General features: G+C 48.9%; 2 protein-coding genes across 6 annotated transcripts; both read left to right on the forward strand.

Moving 5' to 3' along the window:
• The first annotated feature begins 3,384 nt into the window (after positions 1-3,384).
• On the forward strand, positions 3,385-11,288 carry Arrb2 (arrestin, beta 2). 5 transcript variants are annotated; one of them, XM_087569935.1, is made up of 15 exons: positions 3,385-5,319; positions 5,762-6,262; positions 6,875-6,935; positions 7,040-7,084; positions 7,271-7,467; positions 7,567-7,626; positions 8,012-8,079; positions 8,215-8,353; positions 8,582-8,666; positions 8,964-9,036; positions 9,280-9,417; positions 10,122-10,205; positions 10,303-10,382; positions 10,489-10,543; positions 10,779-11,284. In XM_087569935.1, the coding sequence occupies exons 5-15, from the start codon at positions 7,381-7,383 to the stop codon at positions 10,870-10,872; spliced, it is 963 nt and encodes a 320-aa protein (XP_087426061.1). In that variant the 5' UTR covers positions 3,385-5,319; positions 5,762-6,262; positions 6,875-6,935; positions 7,040-7,084; positions 7,271-7,380; the 3' UTR covers positions 10,873-11,284.
• A 10,149-nt stretch (positions 11,289-21,437) lies between these two features.
• On the forward strand, positions 21,438-23,057 carry Med11 (mediator complex subunit 11). The gene is given in 3 exon segments (NM_001399586.1): positions 21,438-21,583; positions 21,730-21,860; positions 22,606-23,057. Coding segments are annotated over 3 exon segments (354 nt in total). The 5' UTR covers positions 21,438-21,498; the 3' UTR covers positions 22,744-23,057.
• Positions 23,058-23,110: the final 53 nt, after the last annotated feature.

Below are 23,110 nucleotides of genomic sequence, written 5' to 3' on the forward strand. Positions count from 1 at the left end.
TGGCATTCCAAGAGACAGGCATAGGGGACCTGTCCACATGATTCCTAATATATTAGGTCCCAGTGCGTGAGTCCATCACAGTTCAACTTCAGGTCTGAGAGGTCCCACGCATGCCATGGATCCCTCCCATGTTCGTGATCAGGGAGCTTCAGATAGCCACCATACCCTGCCAAGCTTGCCCTAGCCTTCTCCATGCATATTATACTTCTTGGGGTCCTGGCTTGTTCTCCTGGGGTCCCAGGGTATGGCCCTAGCAGCATGTCCTGTGATCATGTGGGAGACTTTCTATGCTGCCAGTGGCCCCTCACTACCCTTTGCAGCTACCAGATTCCCATGACTGCAGTCCAGGCCAAAGCCATCTTCACCTTCTCTGGAAAAACATCATTTTCTATCTGACCTTTAAAATTAGAGATTATAGCCAGGCAGTGGTGGTGCACACCTTTGATCCCAGCACTCTGAAGACAGAGGCAGAGGGATCTCCGAGTTCGAGGACAGCCTGGTCTACAGAGTGAGTTCCCTGACAGCCAACAACAACAACAACAACAACAATAACACAGCAATCAATCTCAGTTATCACCTTGATAAGATCTACCTATCTGAGAGGTGATCTACTATCATATCTATCCTCTGCCTATGGAAGAATAGTTTTATTAGGTTGACTGCCGTGGGAAGACTTTTCCACTATGGGTGGCATCATTCCCTGGGCTAGGATCCTGAACTTTATTTTTTAAGTGGCACTTGTATTCCTCGGGTATTTGGGTAACAGGGTCATGCAAGCCCTGGCATTTGTGTGGCTGTCAGAGACCAACTTGTATGTGGAGGGGTAGGGGTTGGTTCTGGGGATTGTACGCAAGCAGGTCATCAGGGTTAACATTAAGTGCATTTACCCACTAAGCTATACAGATTTCATGCCATACTGACCATTGCCTTTCTCTTTGCTATAACCAATAGCTCATTATTATTTTGTTGATATTGCTGTTGGTTATTGTTCTATTTCGTTGGTGAGTGTGTGTTTGAGACAATATCTCCATCAGCACAGCTAATTTAAACTCGATATGTGGCTGAGAATGACCTTGAGTTTTTGACCCCCCCCCTCACTAGCACACCCAGTTTTGCAAAATGCCAGAGATCCAATACAAGGTTTTTGTCTTGGTTTTTATTTTTAATTTTATGTGCACTGGTGTATTTCCTGCATGTGTGTCTGGGTGAGGGTGTCAGATATTGGAGTTACAGACAGCTGTGAGCTGCCATGTGGGTGCTGGGAATTGAATCCAGGTCCTCTGGGAAAGCGTTTAGTGCTCTTAATCACTGAGCAATCTCTCTAGCTCCCCACAAGGTTTTCATGTATGTTAGGCAAGCACTCTGCCAAGTAAACCACATCCCTTGCCCCCAGATACCACGTTAGATATAGATTGTCTTACCTTGACCCTCGGCAAGGGTCAAACCTGAATAAGAGCCATTCATGAGTCAAAGTTTTACTGTTAAAACCTTAAGAGTAAATTTAGGCTGAGTTTGTTGTTTCAGGAGGCATAGGTAAGGGGACCTTGTGAGTTCCAGGCCACCCAGGAATCATATTGGGGCTGGAGAGATGGCCCAGTGATTAAGAGCACTTCTTGTTCTTGCAGAGGACCTGGGTTCAATTCCTAGCACCCACATGGAGGTTTATAACTGCTTGCAACTCTAGTTCCAGGGGACCTGATACCATCCTCTGACCTCCATAGGCACTATACATACCTGCAGGCCAACACTCATACACATAAATATAATAAATTGTAATAATAAAAGAGTGAACTTAGAAGGTGACGATAGAACCATGAGGGGAGGGGTAAGCAAGTGGTAAGCAAGGTCTATGTTCGAAAATTAAAGATGATGGGAGATTTTTTTGTCTTGTGCACATTGTTTTTCAAACGGAAAAGTGGAGAGAGTGGCACAAAGGTATTCCACTGAGGGGAAATAGGGAGGAGCAGAAGGAAGAGACCAAAGAGGAGAAAAGCCTGTCTCTGTAAGTCTAGAAATGTCAATCACCCTTGTCGTCTTCCGCCAAACCCAGTCAATGCTGCCCCAGCAATGAACCTCTAATATGGCCCCTCTGCTCCCCTCCACTCTCTGTTCATCATTTTCCCTCGGCTAGCTTATCTTCTAGCGAGCGGTCTCGCTATGCGACACGTTACCCAAAAAGAGAAGTCCTATCTCGACATTCCTCTGGTGAAAGCAAAACCCAATCAAATCAGCGCTGGGCTGGAATTAGTGGTGAGCTAAGCATATGTGAGGCCCTAGCAGAAAATTAAATTAAATTAAATTAAATAAAGACTACAGTTCCTCGGGCTCTTTCTTTCACCTGCTATACACAGCCTTCCACCGTCTCTTCTATTCCTCCGCAGCTCTACCTCCTGCCATCTAACCCACAGACATTTTAGAACAGGGCGTGCTTTTCCTTACTCATCTTTAGGATGTCCTTTCCCCACTTCTGTCCATCCTTCAGAAGGGCTGTCCTCAAATTTCCTATGCTATGGAGTGACTGCACTCCCTCCTCCACGCTGGCCAAGCGCTTTTAGGCTTTTAGTTGCTTGATGGTCTGAGTCATATCTATTATAGCGTTCCTGGGAGCATAATACCTGTTTTATATGTCTCACGGATCCCAGGAAACTTAGGCCATGATGTTGTCCCGATGGCTCTGCACAGTGACTTACACAAAATAGGCAGGGAGGGAAGGATGAAGAATGGAAGAGATAAGTGGAGTAGGTGAATGATGGCTAGGATAGACGGTAAGGGAGATGACAAAGTCTGAATGTTTTAAAGTGACACTGCAAAAAAAAAAAAAAAAAAAAATCAAAGACAATACACCAGGGGGAGCTGAAGACCACGAGAACGCGGGAAAGGTAGGCCAAACAAGGCTGCAAGCTCAGGGATGAGCAGCGCATACCAAAGCAAGCATCATCACGCAACAGATACGGCTCACCCACGTGGGCAGCCCCTTGGTGCTCAGACCCAGACAGTGTTTGAGCTCATTCCCACCGCCCCCTCGATCCCGTCCCTCCTCCGCTACAGTGAAAGCAAACAAAGGGGAGGGATCCCTGCAGGGCTATGGATACCAACGGCCAATCAGCTGCTTCTAAACTTCTCGAAGGCGGCCGCCTCCATTTTAAGGGGCCCAATCTAGTTCCAAAGGCTTGAGGAGGGGCGGGGAGATCGAGAGTAGGGACGGCGCGAGGAGGCTTCCCCGAGGGAGACTGAGGGCGGAGGCGTGGGGCGGAGCCAGCTCGAAGAGGGCGGGCTGCGCCGCGGCGCGCGGGCTCCGGCTGACGCAGCTGGCCCCAGCTCCCCTAGACCCAGACCGCGAGGGGAGGGGAAGGAGGAGAAAGAGTGAGGACGCGCGTGCGCAGTGACTCGGGGAGGAGTGGGGACCTGGCAGCGGGTGAGAAGGCTGCGAGCGAGCCGCGAACCCGGCGGGTGGAGGGCGGCGAGCGCGCGCGCACCATGGGTGAAAAACCCGGGACCAGGTAAGGGAGGTGGGGCCGTGCCGCGGGGCATGGGCGGCTGCTCGCGGAGTGTGCCAGGTTGATCCACAGACAAGGACACCGGGGAAGAAACCCCGGGGCCGGACGCCTGGGTCCCTAGAGGGTAGCTGTCCGGGGCCGCAAGCCTAGGTCCTTGAGGATATTGGAGTGGGGGTGCGTGCTGGGGCTCCTGCAAAAAGCAAGACTTGATAGAGATCGGGAAACCCACGCCTGGGTTCTCACAGAGATGTAGGAGTCGGACTACTGGGTTCTCTGCAGGCTGTGATGCAGGGGCGGAGGAAGGAGGAGCAGGTGGCCGGCCCCGAGGGGTTGTGTGCTGGGAGACTGGATGCTGGGAAGGGATTCCCCTAGACTCGTGCCCAACCAATGGAAAGCCTCCTGCCCAATACCCCACAGTCTGATTGCTCCCACCTGTCCCAAGGGTCGGATAGCTCTGCTACCAAACTTCTGCCTTCTCCTAGGTTGCTAGGAGCAACAGCTTCTTGAGAGAGTAGAGTGCATAGGGACCCTCGCTGAAATTGGGCTTTATTCCTGTCCTGGGGAGAGAGAGAGGTAGTATCTGCCCTGGACACACATCCTCTCCCCGGATGTTTTCTGTGCAATCGAGGCTCCTTCCTTCCACTGATACCAGAGTTCTCTTTTTTGGTCTATAGCAAAATCCACTTCCTGTTGTGACCCAACACCCCCAGGAGGACATGGGGTGAATACTTGAGTTCCAAAGGAGCAAGAACTAAAGAATAGGTTGGGGCCATGTGCCTCAAGCCAGAGAGGACCAAGGATAAGGGCCTGATTATGAACAGTGACTTCTGCAAAACATGAGACCAACCCCACCACTCCCACTGCCCTTAAGTATTAAGAAGACCAATATCTGAGAGAGATGCTTACAGGGAAGATTGACCTCCTAGATTTGAGGTTAAACTAAACCCCAGAGAAAGGAGAAGTCACTTACTTGGGGGGGAGGCCCCCAAATTTCCGTTGAGTACTTCAGGGAGGGAATAGATGGACCAAAGAAAGACTGCTGACTTGGCATAATTCCCTACCATCTCATCAAATTCTGGGCCAGAGGAAATGGCGAGAATGGCAGGAAGTACAAAGAGGCATCTGCTTTAGCTGCACCCCTCCAAGCTGGGTACCTCCCTGGTAATTCCCTTGCTCTGCCTTCTTGGCCAAGCACACTGTGCACGCTGCGCCCTCCCTAACCATGGCTGGGTAAGAGCAGGGCAACTGACGGAGATACAATGATTGTGTGGTCGTCACAGGTTCTGCCAGGGCTCCCAGTGGGGGAAAATACAAGACAGGAGGAAACCAGAAGTAGGAGAAAGAGCCAACCTAGGTGATGTCCAAGCTGTCAGCCCTAATTGGGACAGAAATTAGAGTGATTATTCTAACCGCCACCATGTCCAAATGTGCCTTTATTACTTGGGGATACTTAGGGCAGCCTATGTATATGCCATGTGACCCTAAGTGTGTGTGGCCCAGTGATGTATGGGCAGCTTGGCTTTGGGGAAGGAGGAGACAAGTGGTTTTTCCAAGCAGAAACTCACATAGTGTGTTGAAGGGAGGATGGAACTCTGGGCAGTTTTCAGCCTGTTATCTGGGGGCCCTTTCAGGAATTGCTCCGGAGCCAAAAGGCCTTAGAAGGGGTAGAGTTGTTCTTGGAAGAACAAGCCAAGGAATGGCCAGAGCTCTGGGGTCACTAGACAGTTTCCTATCCTCCTAGCCGTGGGTGGAGTCTAGACTTAGGTTGTTCTAGTGTCTGTACAGAAAAATCCCCTTAGACTTGACAAACTGTGACAGGCGAGCTTCACGACTTAGTGGTTGAGAACAGGGTCTTGAAACCAGGGTGCCTTCCTCAGGTTTATATCCGAGTCCCACCCTGTACCTTCTCTGTGACCTTTGACAAAATTCTTGTTTGCCATAAAGCCGGGGTCTTTTAGCCTCTGTCACTGGGCGATAAGAGCTGTAAACGCAGTTGGTACAGTGCTAGAACACAGCAGTCACCAGTCAATGTTAGCCAGAATCACCATGTTTGTCACAGGATGCTACTGTGTGGGGACCACAGTGGGTTTTTTTGTTTTTGTTTTTTTTTAAGCTGCTGAGGTCAGAAACGGGGCTGTTGGAGGTTCATGAAATAGTCAGACTTGGGGACAGAAACATCTGAGGGGCAAAGACTCTGCTCCAGGAGTCACTGTGTGAGTCCTTGAAGCTAGAGGTCAGTTAAAGAGTTCATCTGAGTGTGGTAGTTCGTGCCCCTTCATCCTAGCACCAAAGAGACAGAGGTAAATGGATCTGAGTTGGGGCCAGCCTGGTCTACAAGTCAAGTTCCAGGCTAGCCAGAGTTACATACTAAGGCCAAGGTCAAAAGGGAGGGAGGAGTGTTAGGTGTGACCCAGACATTGTGTAGCCATCCAGTTGACTCTTGGTTTCGGAGAGGGTCCCTCAGGAGAGCCTGAATAGTTGGCTGGGGCAAACAGTGGCCATTTACTATAAGCGGAGGAGTGAGTTAGTAACATCAACAGCAAAGAGGAAAGGCCTGACAGTTGGCTTCAAGAGGCTTCAAATACCGGTGGGAAGCAGTAAAAAAAAGCAGTGGGAAGGGTCGAGCAGGGATCCAGGGTGAATTCCATTTCTCTGGGGGGAGGGATAAATCCCGGCGTGGTGGTCCCTGCCCAGCCTAAGGGAGGCAGTGGGGTCTTCCTTTCTGTTTTGTTAGGGTCTTCAAGAAGTCGAGCCCTAACTGCAAGGTGAGTCTCCCTCGATGCTTGCTTACCCTTTGATCCTCCCTGGGCCCTATCAGAGCCCAGCCTACCCCTAGATGATCCCCAACCCTTAGCTCCCCACTTCCTGTGACAGCTAAAAGCAGACTTCCTTCCCTCCTTAAGCCCCTTGCCACAGTCTGAAGAAGCCACAGGGCTGGGTGGAGACTGGGCTTGGTTCCTAAGCTAGCTTGTAACTCTCTTAGGAACCAACGCAAGATGCCTGGGCTAGGAAAAGTTAATAGTTCCCCAGGCAGTGGCCCGTTTATCTCAGAGCCTGTTGTGGGGACAGCTGCTAACTGCCTGGTCTGACTGAGTGTTCCCTGAAGACATGGGAACACATATATACACATTTACACCTACCCGTGGTTGGTGGGCACAGGTATGGAAAGTGACCAGTGCGGGCAGGTAAAAGCTTAAACAAAAGTTTTACTGAGTAGTCTAGAAAACCCTACCACTCTTACCATCCAATAATACTGGGAGAAATTCCTTCCTGATAACCCAGCCAAGGGGAGCCCAGGATAGGGTAGACATCTTTGAGAACTCTGGTGGCTTGCCACCATCCTCCCCAATTTTCCCTGTGACCCTTGACATCCTCAGCTCACCGTGTACTTGGGCAAGCGTGACTTTGTGGATCACTTGGACAAAGTGGATCCTGTCGGTAAGTTTGCCTAGAAGGGGCTAGCACAATCCTCCAAGAGGGGAGGTGGTGCCTGAGTTTGGGAATGGCCCCCTTCAGAAAATGAATGCATCTCCCTTTCCTAGATGGTGTGGTGCTTGTGGATCCTGACTACTTGAAGGACCGGAAAGGTATTGCACCCATGCTGGAGGGGAGAAGAAGACATTAGATGGGCTGGCATTGGTAACAGAGAAAAGGAAGGACGAATCAGAAGCTGGGGGCAGGATTCTGGGAAGTCTGTTATTCCGAGGAAGGATGTGGATACCATGAAGAAAGGGGGTTATTCCTAATCACCCCAACTTACCCTTACTTTTCAGTGTTTGTGACCCTCACCTGTGCCTTCCGCTATGGCCGAGAAGACCTGGATGTACTGGGCCTGTCTTTCCGCAAAGATCTGTTCATCGCCACCTACCAGGCCTTCCCCCCCATGCCCAACCCACCTCGGCCCCCCACCCGCCTACAGGACCGACTGCTGAAGAAGTTGGGCCAGCATGCCCACCCCTTTTTTTTCACAGTGAGGAAACTGTCTATTTCCTGCAGGGCAAGGGGTCTGGGGTTGACATGGGATGAAACGCCGGTTACCAGTTGAAACCCCTCCTCTTCTCTGCCACAGATACCCCAGAATTTGCCTTGCTCCGTCACACTGCAGCCAGGACCGGAGGACACAGGGAAGGTACAGAAGGGACAACTCAACAGTATGTGAACAGAACCCGGCTCAGCAGATGCACAAGACGCAGCCGAGCGGGAGGGTGAAGTGTAGTGGGCTCTTGAGGACAGGGAGGTATCCCCATGGACGTGTGTGCATGGTGTGGTCACCAGATCTGTTCTCTGACCCGCATGTACCTTGCTGGGTATAGTGGCTCCTCCGTGCACTGCCATGAGCCAGCCTCTGCCAGCTGCCAAGCTAGAGAGAGACAGTGGGGCAAGAGAGTCCCTCTGTTTCCATGATGAGGCAAAAATCCACACCAAGAGGAACTAAGCGGGGAGGAAGGAGGGGGTGTGTTGGATGTGGTACCAGGAGACTTGGGTAAGCGGCAGCCTTTCCTCCTCTTCCCAAGGCCTGTGGAGTAGACTTTGAGATTCGAGCCTTCTGTGCCAAATCTATAGAAGAAAAAAGCCACAAAAGGTAAGAACAACTCTCTTTCTCTCTGGTTTAACGGCTTCCACCCATCCTCGAGGTATCCTGGTGGGGGGTAGGAATCCGAATTGGCCTGTGCTATCTTGCACCTAAGTCTTTCCCCTCCTCCAACCCCTGACTCAGGAACTCCGTGCGGCTTATCATCAGAAAGGTACAGTTTGCTCCTGAGACACCCGGCCCCCAGCCATCAGCTGAAACCACACGCCACTTCCTCATGTCTGACCGGAGGTCCCTGCACCTAGAGGCTTCCCTGGACAAAGAGGTAGGGTGTGAGAGAGTGACAAAGATGTCACAAAGCAGGCCAGACTCTTGTTGGGGGGGAGGGGTGAAACCACAGGCAAGATGGTGGTTTAGGAAGGTTTTTTCTTTTAATAAGGCAATTGCCTCACTTGGGTAGAGGTGCTATGGGCTGGATTGGGGATGGAGCAGGCCAAGGGAATGGGGTCAGTGAAAACCAGCTACAAGCTATGCAATCCCCTCCCTTCCAAAGCTGTACTACCATGGGGAACCCCTCAATGTCAACGTCCACGTCACCAACAATTCTGCCAAGACCGTCAAGAAGATCAGAGTGTCTGGTAGGAGGCGGGAGTGGACATTGGGATGGGGGAAGGAAGTCCCTACTTATAAGGGTTTCTGCTGCCCTTATGTCAGCCTAGGCCCATAACCCACTGTAGGAAACCTACCAAGCCATAAAGAATTTAGTCTGTTCCAGAATAATATACAGCCCTAGTGTTTAATATAGGAGGTCTGTTGGCCAGGGGTGGAAGGGGGCATGGGGCTGCCCCCAGGGGGATTTCCAGCATGTGGTCGGGAATTGTGGTACAGTAACTGTCTATACTTCACCCAAAGCCACTTGGTCCCCTACCCCACAGTGAGACAGTATGCCGACATTTGCCTCTTCAGCACCGCGCAGTACAAGTGTCCTGTGGCTCAGCTTGAACAAGAGTGAGTAAGGGTCAAGGGTGGGACCCAAGCTTCCAGGAAAACATGAGAAGGCAGGATTCTAAGGGTGTCTCTCTATAGCCAGGGGGCACCAAGCTGTTGACTATCTCCCAACAGGTTGAACCAGAACCTACCCTCTCATAATCTGTGCCCTAATGGACAGTGAGGGAGGAGAGACTGCCTGAGGGTGGTAAGATGAGCCTCCCCTAGCCCAGTCTCTCCAACAATCTTGTTCCCAACCCCCAGTGACCAGGTGGCTCCCAGTTCCACATTCTGCAAGGTGTACACCATAACCCCGCTGCTCAGTGACAACCGAGAGAAGCGTGGCCTTGCCCTTGATGGGCAACTCAAGCACGAAGACACCAACCTGGCTTCCAGCACCATGTGAGGGGAGGAGGGGGGTGGGGGAGGGGGGAGGGGCCAGGGGACGGGCTTCTGTTCAAAGCAGGCCTAGTGCCAGGCTTTGTCCTGGGTGCCAGGAAGGTATCAGTGAACAGAAATGACAGAAACTTCTCACATTCTAAGGGAGGGAAGACAGACAATCAGATAAGTGGTAAACTAGATAGCACGTTAGGAACAAGTGTTAAGTAGAACAGAATAAAGTATGAAAGATAGAGTATAGCAGATAGTGTATAGAAAGGGGCGGGCTGTGTTGATTTTAAATAGACTGGCCAGGGAGGGTGAACACTGAAGGACCCAGAGGAAGGAGGCGTTATGGATGGCTCTAGGCAGAGAGACTTCCAAGCTTAAGGACAGTTGGGATGGTCCCCAGTGTGCATGAGGAATTGTGATGTGTCACTATGACCTTGGGCACGTGTAGCCCTAGAAAGGCCAGAGCTTCACCTGGTGTTGCCTCTGCACCGGGTACGTATGTCACTAGCACATAGGCCCACATGGAGAGAAGAGACACAAAGAGAAATAGATAAAGGGAGCTGTGCCATAGATCAAAGCACCCCTGTGAGCCCCAAAGATGAGGCCCCAGGAGGTTCTGCATGGAGGATACCATGAGCCTGTATTGCTATGGCTGCATAGCTGGTGCCTCAGGAGCCCTGGATCCCTGACCTCAGCTTCCTTCCTCCCAAATGCAGTGTGAAGGAGGGAGCCAACAAGGAGGTGCTGGGAATCCTAGTATCCTACAGGGTCAAGGTGAAGCTGGTGGTGTCTCGAGGCGGGTGAGTACAGTAGTCAGGGCTGGGCAGGGTCACTGGGTTCTCTGGATCCATGGGTTGTGGTAATTGTCCTCTTCATGCAGCCCCTCTCCCTCCCCAGGGATGTCTCCGTGGAGCTACCTTTTGTCCTAATGCACCCCAAGCCCCACGACCACATCACCCTTCCCCGACCCCAGTCAGGTGAGTACTGACCACACCCTGAGCCCCACAAAGATTAGCTGAAGCAGGGTCAGTGGGGAAGTGATGGTCCTAGCACCCCTCTACCTATCCCCTCTTTGCCCTTCAGCCCCCCGGGAAATAGACATCCCTGTGGATACCAACCTCATTGAATTCGATACCAAGTAAGAAACACCCCTTACCTTCTTTGTTGACCCTCTAGGATAGAGATTCCCATGCCATTCAGATCCACCCTCCTACTTTATGGGTTGCTTCCTTCTGGTGGGAGAAGTGGTGGAACTATCCAGTGAGATGGCCCAGCTTGTAGAGGCTGTGGCTACTGCCCTGGGTCCCTTGTGAACCCCTCTGGTTCTGTGATTATAGAAGCTTTTACCTTATCTCCTTCTCACTGTCACCAAGCTATGCCACAGACGACGACATCGTGTTTGAGGACTTTGCGAGGCTTCGGCTGAAGGGGATGAAGGATGACGACTGTGATGACCAGTTCTGCTAGGAAGAGGGGCTGGGAGAGGTAGGGGTGGGCAGGACTGAGGTCCCACTGCCCTTGCGGGTAGGAGGGTCCCAGCCTCTCCTCCTTCCCCGTCCGTCCACCCGAGATACACACTGGACCCATCACTCGTTGAAAGTGGGCATTAATCTTTTGACTTCAGCTCTGCCACCCCAGCCCTGCTCCCTAGGGTGGCAAGCTGTGTACACACCTAAAGTTTTGGGAAGGGAACACTGAAAGCAAGGAGTGAATGTAGAGAAAAGGAGTAGAAAGGACACCCATGTTTGGCCTCATACCAACCCACCCCCAGTCACCACTTCTGCCTCCCAATCCTTGAAGATGAGATTTCAGGGGAGGGACCAGCAAGGCCATATCTTCGTTTCTGAGCATAGGGAAGAAATAAACCTTTTAATAGGCATGAACGTGTATGTGTTTTCTTAGTGGAGTTTAAAAGGGGGTATGGTGTCCCCATCGATGATGCTTTTTTCTACATCTGCAGGGTACCTTACACAGGTTATCAATAAATGTTTACTGGATGACTGTGCTATGCCTGTGTTCCAAGGTAAATATTGAAACTCAGCTTGGTCGGAACACAGTCGCGATTGAGACTGGTAAAGCCACAAAGTAAACTTAGTCTTTTACAGGGAAAATAATAACTAACTTCCCTGAAGACTCGATGCTCCTGAGCTGGGCAGGGCAGGTTCCTCGACATGACTGTATGTGCCAAAGCCAGGCTGGGGGAAGGAGTTAGCAACACTCAACAGACATTTCTCATCATCCAGCGCAACTCCTGGAAGTAACCTCTCTGTCTTAATTAGGGTTGCTATTGGAGCGATAAAGCACCATGATCAAAGCAACATGGGAGTTTCGAAAGGATTTATTTGGCTTACACTTCCACATCATAGCTCATTATTGAAGGAGGTCAGGACAGGAGCTCAAACAGCAGGCACCTGGAGGCAGAAGCTGATACAGAGGCCATGGAGAAGTGTTGCTACCTTGTTCTCCATGATCTGTCCAGCCTGCTTTCCTATAGAACCCAGGACCACCTGCCCAGGAGGGACACCATCCACAATGGGCTGGGCCCTTTCATATCAGTCACTTAAGAAAAACCCCTGCAGGCCTGCCTATATAGTCTGATCTTACAGAGGCATTTTCGCAATCAAGGCTCCCTCCTCTCGCTTGTGTCAAGTTGACATAAAACCAGCCAGCACACCTTTCTAAAGGCTCCATCCTGTGAACAGTCTTGACCTACATCCCTACCACATGCCAATCATGGTATAGGGACATACAAGCATTAACTCATTCCCTAGTTGCACTCTGTGTCCCAGGGAGGATGGGAACTTGGAATGCGCATATGGCGATCTAGGTTGGGGTTGGGGTTGGGGTTGGGGATGGTTTCTCTAGAGGAACCTTTAAGCAGAGAACTGAAAACGAGGTAGGGGATGTGCAGGGAAAACCTGGAGCACAGCAAAGCTACAGTGTAAAGGCCAGAAGGTGCCGTGAATAGACTCAGACCAGGGACTGGAGTAGCCAAGAAGTACGGGAGTTTTCTCTGAGGCAAATGGGGGAAGCCTGCATGGGCCTTGGTCTATGGTAAAGCTTCTGAAATGGTAATTAAATCATCATTTATCCACAGGCCAGAAACCCAATGCCAGTGACCGCGCTCACCCTATCACAGGCCATGTCCCCTACCCGTGCTGGCTTTGTCACACAAAGGGACTAACTCCTTTTAAGTCTTTGCTTCCAGCCTCTCTGACTCCTGTGACCCAGCTCCATGACCTCTCAGGCTTCACCAGAAGACTCAGAGATAAAGATCCAGGATTAGGCCCTTCAGTCTCAGTCAGAAGAGCTAGTGGAAAACCCATGACTATGGGTTGAAGAATGCCTTGTTTTTAAAAGGGGGGTTTATGTTTTCAGTGCTGTTTAGGGAGGTAATCCAAGCACATGGGTTAAAAAAAAAAAAAAAAAAAACTGAACCATATAAGACAATAAACAGTGAAAAGCCAACTCTCTCGGTCCTCTTCCCCACCCCAATTTCTCTTTCCTACCAGCCACCACCATCACCAACCAGTGCCTTGTTTATTCAAAGACTGTTCCTCGCACTGAGTCTCACGTACACAGGCCTTGTGTGCTCAGTCTCAACCGAATACAGAAGGCAGCAAACCATGAGCTCATCTGCGTCTTGCTGTGTCTTTCAGTTGATATCGTTACCTGCAAGAGCTTTCCTGAAGCTCCGCTTGCATCCACCCCGTGCTTTTTTTTTTTTACTTTATTTGTTTATTTTATGTATGTGAGTACACTCTCGCTGTCCTCAGACACACCAGAAGAGGGCATCAGATCTCATTACAGATGGTTGCGAGCCACTATGTGTTTGCTGGGAATTGAACTCAGGACCTCTGGAACAGCAGTCAGTGCTCTTAACCGCTGAGCCATCTCTCCAGCCCCACCCTGTGCTTTTTAAGGAACAGCTGTTAGTTAACTAGCTCTCATTCATCATGCTCACTGGTTCACTAATGGACATTCTGAACGTCTGCTAATTTTTTTTTTTTAATTCAGACAGTTTTATAAAAGATCCATCTTTTCGAAGGTGTGGTGTTTACTGTAGGACAGAGTCCTGTAAGGAGGCTTGCAGCCTGGAGTTAAGAGCATGGACTGCTCTTGCTAAGGATCCAGGTTTGGTTCCAGCACTCACGGCAGGCAGCTCACAGTAGACAACTCCAACTCCCAGGATCTGATGCTCTCTTGGCCTCCAGAGCACTTGCGTTCTTGTGCACATAGACACACACATACAAAATTAAACACTTTAAAGGGTTGCTAGGTCAGAGAGGGTGACCTTATTTATTTATTTATTTATTTAATTTATATGAGTACACTGTAGCTATCTTAAAACACACCAGAAGAGGGCATCAGATCTCATTACAGATGGTTGTGAGCCACCATGTGGTTGCTGGGAATTGAACTCAGGACCTCTGGAAGAGCAGTCAGTGCTCTTAACCACAGGGCAAATCTCTTCGGCCCCTCACATTCCCTTTTTATTTAAAGCACACAGGGTTGCCTTATTCAAGATCTCCACATTGTTGGACAGCTCTCACCTTTATCTAGTTCCGAAACACTCTTGTTATTTATTATTAACGACGCTACACTTTTATCTGAAGGTAAACTTTTCCTACCCTTTTCTAACTGGCATCTTAGTTTGCTCTGTCACCGAGCCGTTCACCCTTCCTCTTGCTCATGAATAAACACTTCATTTTCTTTCCACTACACACATCCAGAGCTTATCAACCACTGTCTCATCCAGTTTCTCCTCTTTGCACAATTTCACCTTCACCCCTGGATCTGTCCACCCACCCCTACCTCTGTTCTAACACCAGGCTGAGTGGCTGGTTAGGATACGCTGCCAAAGAAGGAGTCATATGACCACCCTTATTTGCTCATTCAACAAACATATTTGAATACATCCTAGGTTCTGACATGGCGCTGAGCCCTGAGTAGAGATCTAAGACCACTAAAAAGTGCTGCTCTCTAACCTAGGCTGGGCCTTCAATGCCTAATAGCTCTGTTAGCCCTTCTTCTGCTCCAATGTTACCATTTTTACGCCTGCCTCATGGTGAATGACATTTCCCTTCCCAAGATTAGGCTAAAAAGGAATGAATGATTTCAGCATCCTACCTCCTACTCCTACACGTTGATCTAGACACCAATTTAAAATAGGACGGGTAAGGTGCCTCCCTAGGGCAAGGCCAGTCTTTCTCTCTGCTCACATCTCCCCGTCTCCTGTTCCACCTTGACTCATCAAACCACCCCAGACCCTCTCGTCTGTCTCTACTGGCTCATCCTCTAAGGAAAATAAACAGGCCATACAAGTACAAGTCCCCTCCACTGCAGGGAGCAGGAAGAAAGGAGAGAGGACCAAGGGAAGAAAACAAAACCTCTCCTCCACTATGAAGTCTCTTTCCCAGAAAGTATATCTTGATTTCCTCTCTCACTTTCCTGTTTTTACACTTGGTCTTAGCCAAAAGGCCGAGAAGTGATACTTTTCTGTTTTTAGCTTGGTCTGATTCTTTGGTGTGTTGTTGTTGTTGTTGACCTTGATTTTTATTTTATGTGTATGGGGTGGGTAGTTTGCTTATATGTATGTCTGTGTACCACGTGCATTCAGTGCCTATGGAGGCCAGAAGAAGGTGCTGGATTCCTTACGAGAGAGGGTACCACTGCTTGTGAGCCACTATGTGGACACTGGGAAACAAACCTGGGTCCTCTGGAAGATCAGCCAGTATTCTTAACTGCTGAGCCATCTCTCCAGCCCCTTGATTTGTTTTTCTGAGACAAGTAGTTGAGGCTGGCCTCGAACTCCCCTTCCTTTGCCTTCTAAATGCTTGGTTATTTTTTAAATATTGCTACTTTTTAAAAAATTTTCGGGGGTTGGGGATTTAGCTCAGCGGTAGAGCACTTGCCTAGCGAGCGCAAGGCCCTGGGTTCGGTCCCCAGCTCCAAAAAAAAAAAAAAAAGAAAAAAAGAAAAAGAAAAAATTTTTCTTCCTCCTTTTTTTAAGATTTATTTATTTTTATGTATGTGAGTACACTGTCACTGTCTTCAGACACACTAGAAGGGGGCACTGGATCCCATTACAGATGGTTGTGAGCCACCATGTGGTTGCTGGGAATTGAACTCAGGACCTCTGGAAGAGCAGTCAGTGCTCCTAACCGCTGAGCCACCTCTCCAGCCCCTAAATTTTACTTTTTATTCAAAGTAATAAACACAGATCTTTTAAGGAGGTAGATAAGGACTGGAGATGGAATTTAGGGATAGAGTGCCTAACACATACAAGACCCTGAGTTTATCCACAGGCATACAAGCATCGTATGGTGCTGAAATATTCTTTACTGTATCTGGCACTGGTGTGAGTTTGGATTTGGTTTGGTTTTGAGGTTGGGGTTTTGTTTGCTTGTTTGGTTGGTTTTTGTCTGTTCGCTTTGCTTGATTTGGCTCTTTGAGATAGAATCTCAACACATAGACCTGGCTGTCCTAGAACTCAGTATGTTGACTAAGCTGGCCTCAAACGCACATAAACCTGCCTGCTTCTGCTTCCTCCTGGATGCTGGGACTAAAGGTTAAAGCCTGCAGATTAAAGCCTGGTGGCTGAAAGAGTCTTAAACAAAAACAACAACCGAAAATAAATAGATAAGGCAGGCCCCTGATTTCTTTCTCCTCAGAGGGAACTCTCTCCCTCGTCCTTCAAATGTTTCTGAAGGCATTTACTACCCCTCTCATCCTCACCCCTATCTCGGAACACGCTAGTTTTGCTCCTTCTTGACTTCTGCCCTCAGCATCACCTAGCAGATGCCCGGCTCCAATGCCACGACATGGTGCCATCATCCACCAAGCTCATGCTCAGACTATGCTGTAACTGCAAAATTTTTAGTTGCAAAATAAAAATTGCAAAAAGAAAAATTGCAAAAAAGAAAAAAAAAGAGAGGAAGAGGAATGGGAGGGACAAGGCTTTTTTAGATTTCATAATGGTTTAAGTAAGTTTATGGTTTTGTAGGCCACATTTGAAGATAAATTTATAGATGTAGGCCTCAGAGGGGACAAACCTGCCAGAAGGTGAAGGCTGAGCCTATCTTTGTGCCTCCTGATCATCGTGTGACGCTATTCACCCTGCCCCCGGCCCATTCCCCTGAGGATTGTATCAGGTGGAGTCAGATCGATGTTGAGTATTGAATTATGCCTCTGCTAAGGTTTATAGTGGATCTGTGGTCCTTCGTGATCACCTCCTGTTTTCCATGCTTAATGGTTGTTTGAAATATGCTTATTCTCCAGTTTATCACAATTCACCTTGTACTCCTCTCTCCCAGGAGTCTACAGTCCAGACTCTTCCTATTGCACTGGGGTTGCCGGGACCTTTCACGAATGACCTGGACCTGTGCCTCGTCACTGAGGAAAGCTGACAGTTTGTTCAGACCAGAGTGTCTTTATTCCGTCTTCCTAATTGAGAGTTCAGCTTTGTGAATCCCTAGATACCCCCCAAGATCTATTCTCCTGAGGTGACCCAATAGCTGGCCATGTAAGAAAGGCCTACGCTTTCCACAGGTAGGGAAAAGCACATGGCTAAGCTTCCTTCATGAAATATGAGTCACTTCCCAGCCAGACTCCTCACATAGTTCCCTGTCCTCTACAATTTCCTCTTCCTCTTCCCCTGCAGTCCTAGCCCAGAGCAGGGGAAAGTCAGGTTTCAGGGGGCACACACAGTGCCCCCACCAGGGTTTCTCACACTTTATTGTGCATACAAGTTACCTGGGGACCTTTAAACACAGCCTATGGCTCAGTTGGTCTGGGGTCGGTGCTAAGACAATGTCTCTAATGAGTCTAGGGAAGGCTGACATCCAGGACTATGAGCTTACCCAGGCAAGACCTTAGAGGGCAACCGCAGCAAAAGCCTTGGCCCTCGTGTGACCTGTGGAGTGTGTGGAACTAACCGCCTGCACCTAACTGTTCCACGAGAAAAATACATTCAAATGTTCGATGGGAAAAACGGTGTCTTTGCATTTTAGTCTTCACGCCAATGCAGCTGGGGTGTGGAATTCTGGATTCCCAGCTAGTTCTCCCTCAAATGTGGAAGGTTATTCTAGCCAGAGGGAATGGAGTGGTGGTGGTGGTGGTGGTGGTGGTGGTGGTGGTGGTGGTGGTTTTTCTGAAGTTTTTGTATTTATTTGTTTGTTTGTTTCCTTCCTTCCTTCCTTCCTTCCTTCCTTCCTCCCCCCCCCTCTTTCTTTCTTTCTTTCTTTCTTTCGTTCTTTCTTTCTTTCTTTCTAAGAGGCCCCACACCATTCTAATTGCCCAGCCTTTGCCTCAGTTTCCTTTTTCTGGAAGCTTCCCTAGGTGCCTTTTGGTTAAGCCTGGTGCTCTAATTCGTGGGTCTGGTTTCCTCCTCAGCTACATGGGGCCTTTAATGGGCTCTTTCATCCCTTCATCCCAGAGGTACAAGTAAGCCTCCTGGGCTGCTTCTCAATGGCCTTTTCTTTGGCTACATTTATATTCTCTCTCTCTCTCTCTCTCTCTCTCTCTCTCTCTCTCTCTCTCTGTGTGTGTGTGTGTGTGTGTGTGTGTGTGTGTGTGTGTGTGTGTGTGTGCCTGAGTGTATGTGTGTCCACAGAGGCCAGAATGGATCCCCTGGAACTGGAGCTACAGGTAGTTGTGAGTCACCACATAAGTGCTGGGAATTGAACCTGGGTCCTTTGGAAGAATAACCAGTGCTCTTAACTGCTGAGTCATCTCTCCAGCCCCCAAAGATGCTAATCTTAAAAAACAAGAGAGAGGGGTTGGGGATTTAGCTCAGTGGTAGAGCACTTGCCTAGCAAATGCAAGGCCCTGGGTTCGGTTCCCAGCTCCGAAAAAAAAAAAACAAAAACAAAAACAAACAAAAAACAAAAAACAAACAAAAAAAAAAAAAACCAAGAGAGAACAAATAAACAAAAACACATCGGTATTGTCCTGGGCTAGGGGTTATTTGCCAAGATGTATGAAGTCAAGAGAGCTGGCTGTCCAATTCCTTTGAATAAGCCTCTGAACTTTAGTACCAACTTTATCCGAAGTCCTATCCTACCACTAATTTCAGGGCAGTCTGCTCCCTAAAGTTTACCATTGGCTTAGTAACCATTCCATTGCTAAACCAGTTACCACGCAGCCTCTGTTCTCCAGCCAGCATCCAACGTTTCCACATTCATGCCCAGTTTCCCTTTCAGTACTGAGGAGAAAACTGGAAGCCCCAAACAAAGCCAAGCTACAGCGCCAGCATTTAGACTTTTGAGAACTAGTACTCTAGTTTTGCCTTGAGTTCACTATGGGGCCTAGTGTTAAGGTTACAGGAATACACCGTTACCTGCTTCTTCACTTTTTTTAGTTTGTGTTTTTCTTCTTTAGAAACAGGGTCTCATGGAGCACAAAACAAGCCATGAACTTGCTGTTTACCTTGAGAATGGCCTAGAACTTCTGATCCTCCTGCCTCTGCCTGCCGAGTTCTGGGGTCATAGGCTAATGTGCCCTGTTTCCCATTCCTCTTTGTTGTTTTTGTTGTTGTTTTGTTCTTTGTTTCTTTTTTTTTTGAAGATTTATTTATTTATTTAATGTATATGAATACACTGAGCTGTCTTCAGACACACCAGAAGAGGGCATCAGATCTCATTACAGATGGTTGTGAGCCACCATGTGGGTGCTGGGATTTGAACTCAGGACCTCTGGAAGAGCAGTCAGTGCTCTTAACCACTGAGCCATCTCTCCAGACTTCCCCCACCTTGCCCCTGCAAACTTTTTAAATTAATTCTTTGATAATGTTGTACAATATATTTCAAACATATTCATATCTACTACTCCCTAATCCACCCTCCACCCTTTTACTTTGTGTGTGTGTGTGTGTGTGTGTGTGTGTGTGTGTGTGTGTGTGTGTCATGTGTGCTGGCACATCTGATTTCCTGGAGCTGAAGGTATAAGCAGTCGTGAGCCGTCTGATATGACGCTGGGAATTGAATTCAGGTCTTCTGAAGAGCAGGCAGTGCTCATAGCCCGGGCGTCTTTCTAGCACCCCAGAATACATTTCGATTACTTAGCTTACGAGTTTTCCTGTCCCCTGTACCAGCTTCATGCCATCCCTCAGCTCCAATAACATTCCACGCCCTCCACATAAACACAACTCCTTACTGGACCTCAACCACACCAGGACCCTTCACGTCCCATCTCTTAGAGGATACCATTTTCCTTTTCCACTATGGCCTCTCATCTACCTCAATAGCCTTAGAGTTCAGTTCAAGAACCACTTGCTCAGAGAATCCCCTTCCAGGGGCTGAAGGGAAAGCTAAGTGGTTAAGAGCACTGGCTATTCTTCCAGAGGACCCAAGTTCAATTCGCAGCAACCACACAGTGGCTCAAAACTGCCTATAGCTCCAGTTCTAGACAATCCAATGTCCTCTTCAACCTCCATAAACAATGTGTCCTCATCATTCACACACATACAGACAAAACACCCCTACTCACCAAGTAAAATAAATAAATAAATCTTGGTGGGCAGTAGCAGTGCATACCTTTAATCCCCATACTCAGGAGACATAGGAAGGCAGATCTTGGTGAGTTCGAAGACACCCTGGCCTACAAAGCAAGTTCCACGACAACCAGGGCTGCAAAAAGAAACTCTGTCTTGAAAAAAAAAAAACTTTAAAAAAATAAAATAAGGGGCTGGGGATTTAGCTCAGTGGTAGAGCGCTTACCTAGGAAGCGCAAGGCCCTGGGTTCGGTCCCCAGCTCCGAAAAAAAGAACCAAAAAAAAAAAAAATAAAATAAAATAAAATAAAATAAAAAAGCTAACAAACACCATTGAATGAGAGAACATTTTCTTTATCTCTCTATCCATAGAGCCTCCTAATTGATAATCAGAGGGAAGGAACCAGGTCGTGAAAATTAGCTGGGCTCAGGATCAGGAAGAAGCTTTTGGGAGAATGGCTTAACATGCCAAGTCATGCTTTCTTTGGGAGAAGTTGGCCATCCAAGAGCCCATGTATGGAGGAACACAATTGAACTCCCACCGTCATCTCCCGGCCCAGGGCCAGTGCTTAATAACAAGTTCCTATAAATGCAATAAGTCCACCAGACTGTCAATTATATCGGACAGATCTGAGTGGCTTTGAGCCACAGGGATGTTTCAGTGGTGGTTCATACCTTTAATCCCAACATTAGGGAGGCAGAGGCAGTAATACTCAATTTGTGGGAAAGCGGATAAGGGGAAGACTAGTGCCCAAGTCACGTCTGGCTATTCTTTTTCAATTAGCCAATTAAAAGTGGAAAGTCAGAAACGGAGACTTATTCAATGTGGCCACATTGGGAAGAGTGTGACAAAGAGATCTGGCAAGCCCCCTCAAGTCAGTCTTCAGGGTGCTGACACATCAAAGTTTAAATAGAGCAAGGCTGTGAACATCTGAGTAGTCTGTTCAAGGTTTGTGGTCACACCCACCACTGACTATATCTGGGCTTCAGTCTCATCCTGTAAAGTGGTCTGACAAGTTGTTAGAATTGTGTGAAATGTCTTTCCGGAAAACAAGTTCCCCCTCTGGCGGGGAACCTTTCTTTCTCTCAGCATGAGATTCCTAGGGAGATTCTCGTTTCTTTGGTGGCCATTGTTTCAATAACCTGATAGTCAAGACTGAAGAGATACAAGTATCTCTTTAGACTAGCTTCATTTTTTTTTTTCTTTTCTTTTTTTTTTTCAGAGCTGGGGACCGAACCCAGGGCCTTGTGCTTGCTAGGCAAGCACTCTACCACTGAGCTAAATCCCCAACCCCGACTAGCTTCATTTTTGACAGACCTATTACACCGGAGGATCTCTCTGAGTTTCCAGGCCAGGTTGGTCTATACTTAGACCCTGTCAGAAAACAAAAGTCAATAACCTCCTCTTTCCACCCCTGGTCTGGCCTGGCATTAGAGCACTGGCAGTCAGACTAGACCAGGTAGACTCCGAAGCGCGTTGAGCATCCTGGGAATTGTAGTGTTCGCTACAGTGGCCTCTGCGCAGGCGCACAATAACAGGCATTTCCGGGCCTTGGCGCCGCACCTCGCAAAAGACAGCCTGCGGGGCTTTCCACTGGAACGATGGCTACCTACAGCCTGGCGAACGAGCGGCTGCGCGCCCTGGAGGACATCGAGCGCGAAATCGGCGCCATCCTCCAGAACGCAGGTTTCGGGAAGCGAGGAGCGGACGGGAGGGGGAGAAGACCAGCCCCGGACTCTGCGCGCAATTGGGGCGGGACACTGAATGCTGGCCTTAGGGCGGAGCTAAGTCTCCAGCCTGAGTCTAATACCGCCCTCTACCCGCCCTGGCAGGAACAGCAATCCTGGAACTGTCCAAGGAAAAAACGAACGAGCGTCTCCTAGACCGGCAGGCGGCAGCCTTCACCGCTTCTGTGCAGCACGTGGAGGCAGAGCTGTCCGCTCAGATTCGCTACCTCACCCAGGTGGGTGTGTTTAGGTACTGGGCGGGGACGCCAGCTCTCCAGCACCGCCCTAGCCTTAGGGATTCCTTGAGCTTTTAGTTGGGTAAGACTCTGCCTTTTACGCGATTGGCACTTTCATTTCAGGGCTGGTTTAGTCTTCTAAAAGCGAAGGATTAAAAATGTCCAGGGTGTATAAACAATACCGTAGCCAGACCTAGTGGCACAGGTCTGTATTCTCAGCTACTCAGAAGGCTGAGGCCGGAGGATCACAAGTTCAAAACTTGTCTGGGCAATTCAGACCCAGTAGATGGGTAAAAAAGAGGACTTGGAGTTCTGTGTGAGAGCACTTGCCTACCATAAAGAGGCCTCAGTACTGAACAAAAATAAATAAATAAAAGCAAAGCTGAAACTATTGAACTTTGTTCCCAGAAACTTGGCATGGTGTCCTGTGTGAGGCCACATATGCTTGGGGACTAAGGAAAGGGACAGCACTAAGTGGCTTCCAGAGTCCTTATACTGTTTTACTAGCATTTGTGGTGTGCTGGTCACTCTGCAGTGTCTTATCCTACAACTCTAGGAAGTACTTGCTGTGGTCCCTCGTTCATAGATGAGGCTCACACAGGTTAGGTCTTTTGCCTTAGAACACTGAGTTACTAGACAGCTAATGTAGATCAGACTAGGGAAAGATATGAGACCAGAGACCTAATACTGCCTGGTTATGGGTGGTCGAGAGAGGCAGTGCTCCACTGATTGATCTGTCTTGTAGGTGGCCACAGGGCAGCCGCATGAGGGCTCCAGCTATTCTTCCAGGAAGGACTGTCAAATGGCTCTCAAGCGAGTAGATTACGCCCGCCTCAAGATCAGTGATGTGGCAAGAACCTGTGAACAGATGCTGGAGAACTAAGTCAGGATGATCCAGAGTGTGAACTGCACCTTGGGACAGAACCCAGAGACCGGTAGGATGGGGAACAGAGTAATATCTACATGCCCTACTGGTTCAGGGCAGATGAGGACCACGAGTCCGAAAGCAGAACTGGAGACTCCAAAGCCCAAGTGTACACACAGATTTCTTCTGGCTCCTCCAGCAAGACAGCCCTGTTTTCCACTGTGCAAGCTGAGACAGGAGTCAGAGGTCAACTTCCAACCCACTTCCTCGTGTGCACCCTTCCCTGGCATTTCAGAAGACTTGGCCCAATAAAAATAAATGTATTCTTAGTAGCACGGCATGGTGGCTCACACCTGTAGCTCCAGTATTTGGAAAGCAGAGGTGG

The sequence above is a fragment of the Rattus norvegicus genome, chromosome 10 (assembly GCF_021556685.1).
Source record: "Rattus norvegicus strain SHRSP/BbbUtx chromosome 10, alternate assembly SHRSP_T2T, whole genome shotgun sequence".
Classification (NCBI taxonomy): Eukaryota; Metazoa; Chordata; class Mammalia; order Rodentia; family Muridae; genus Rattus; species Rattus norvegicus.

Excerpts from the sequence above, each read along its gene's own strand:
- Arrb2 (XM_087569935.1), top strand. The coding sequence starts at position 7,381 with ATGCCCAACCCACCTCGGCCCCCCACCCGCCTACAGGACCGACTGCTG. Across the intron at positions 7,468-7,566 it reads CCCACCCCTTTTTTTTCACA|ATACCCCAGAATTTGCCTTG; the intron begins GTGAGGAAACTG and ends TCTCTGCCACAG. Across the intron at positions 10,544-10,778 it reads CTCATTGAATTCGATACCAA|CTATGCCACAGACGACGACA; the intron begins GTAAGAAACACC and ends ACTGTCACCAAG.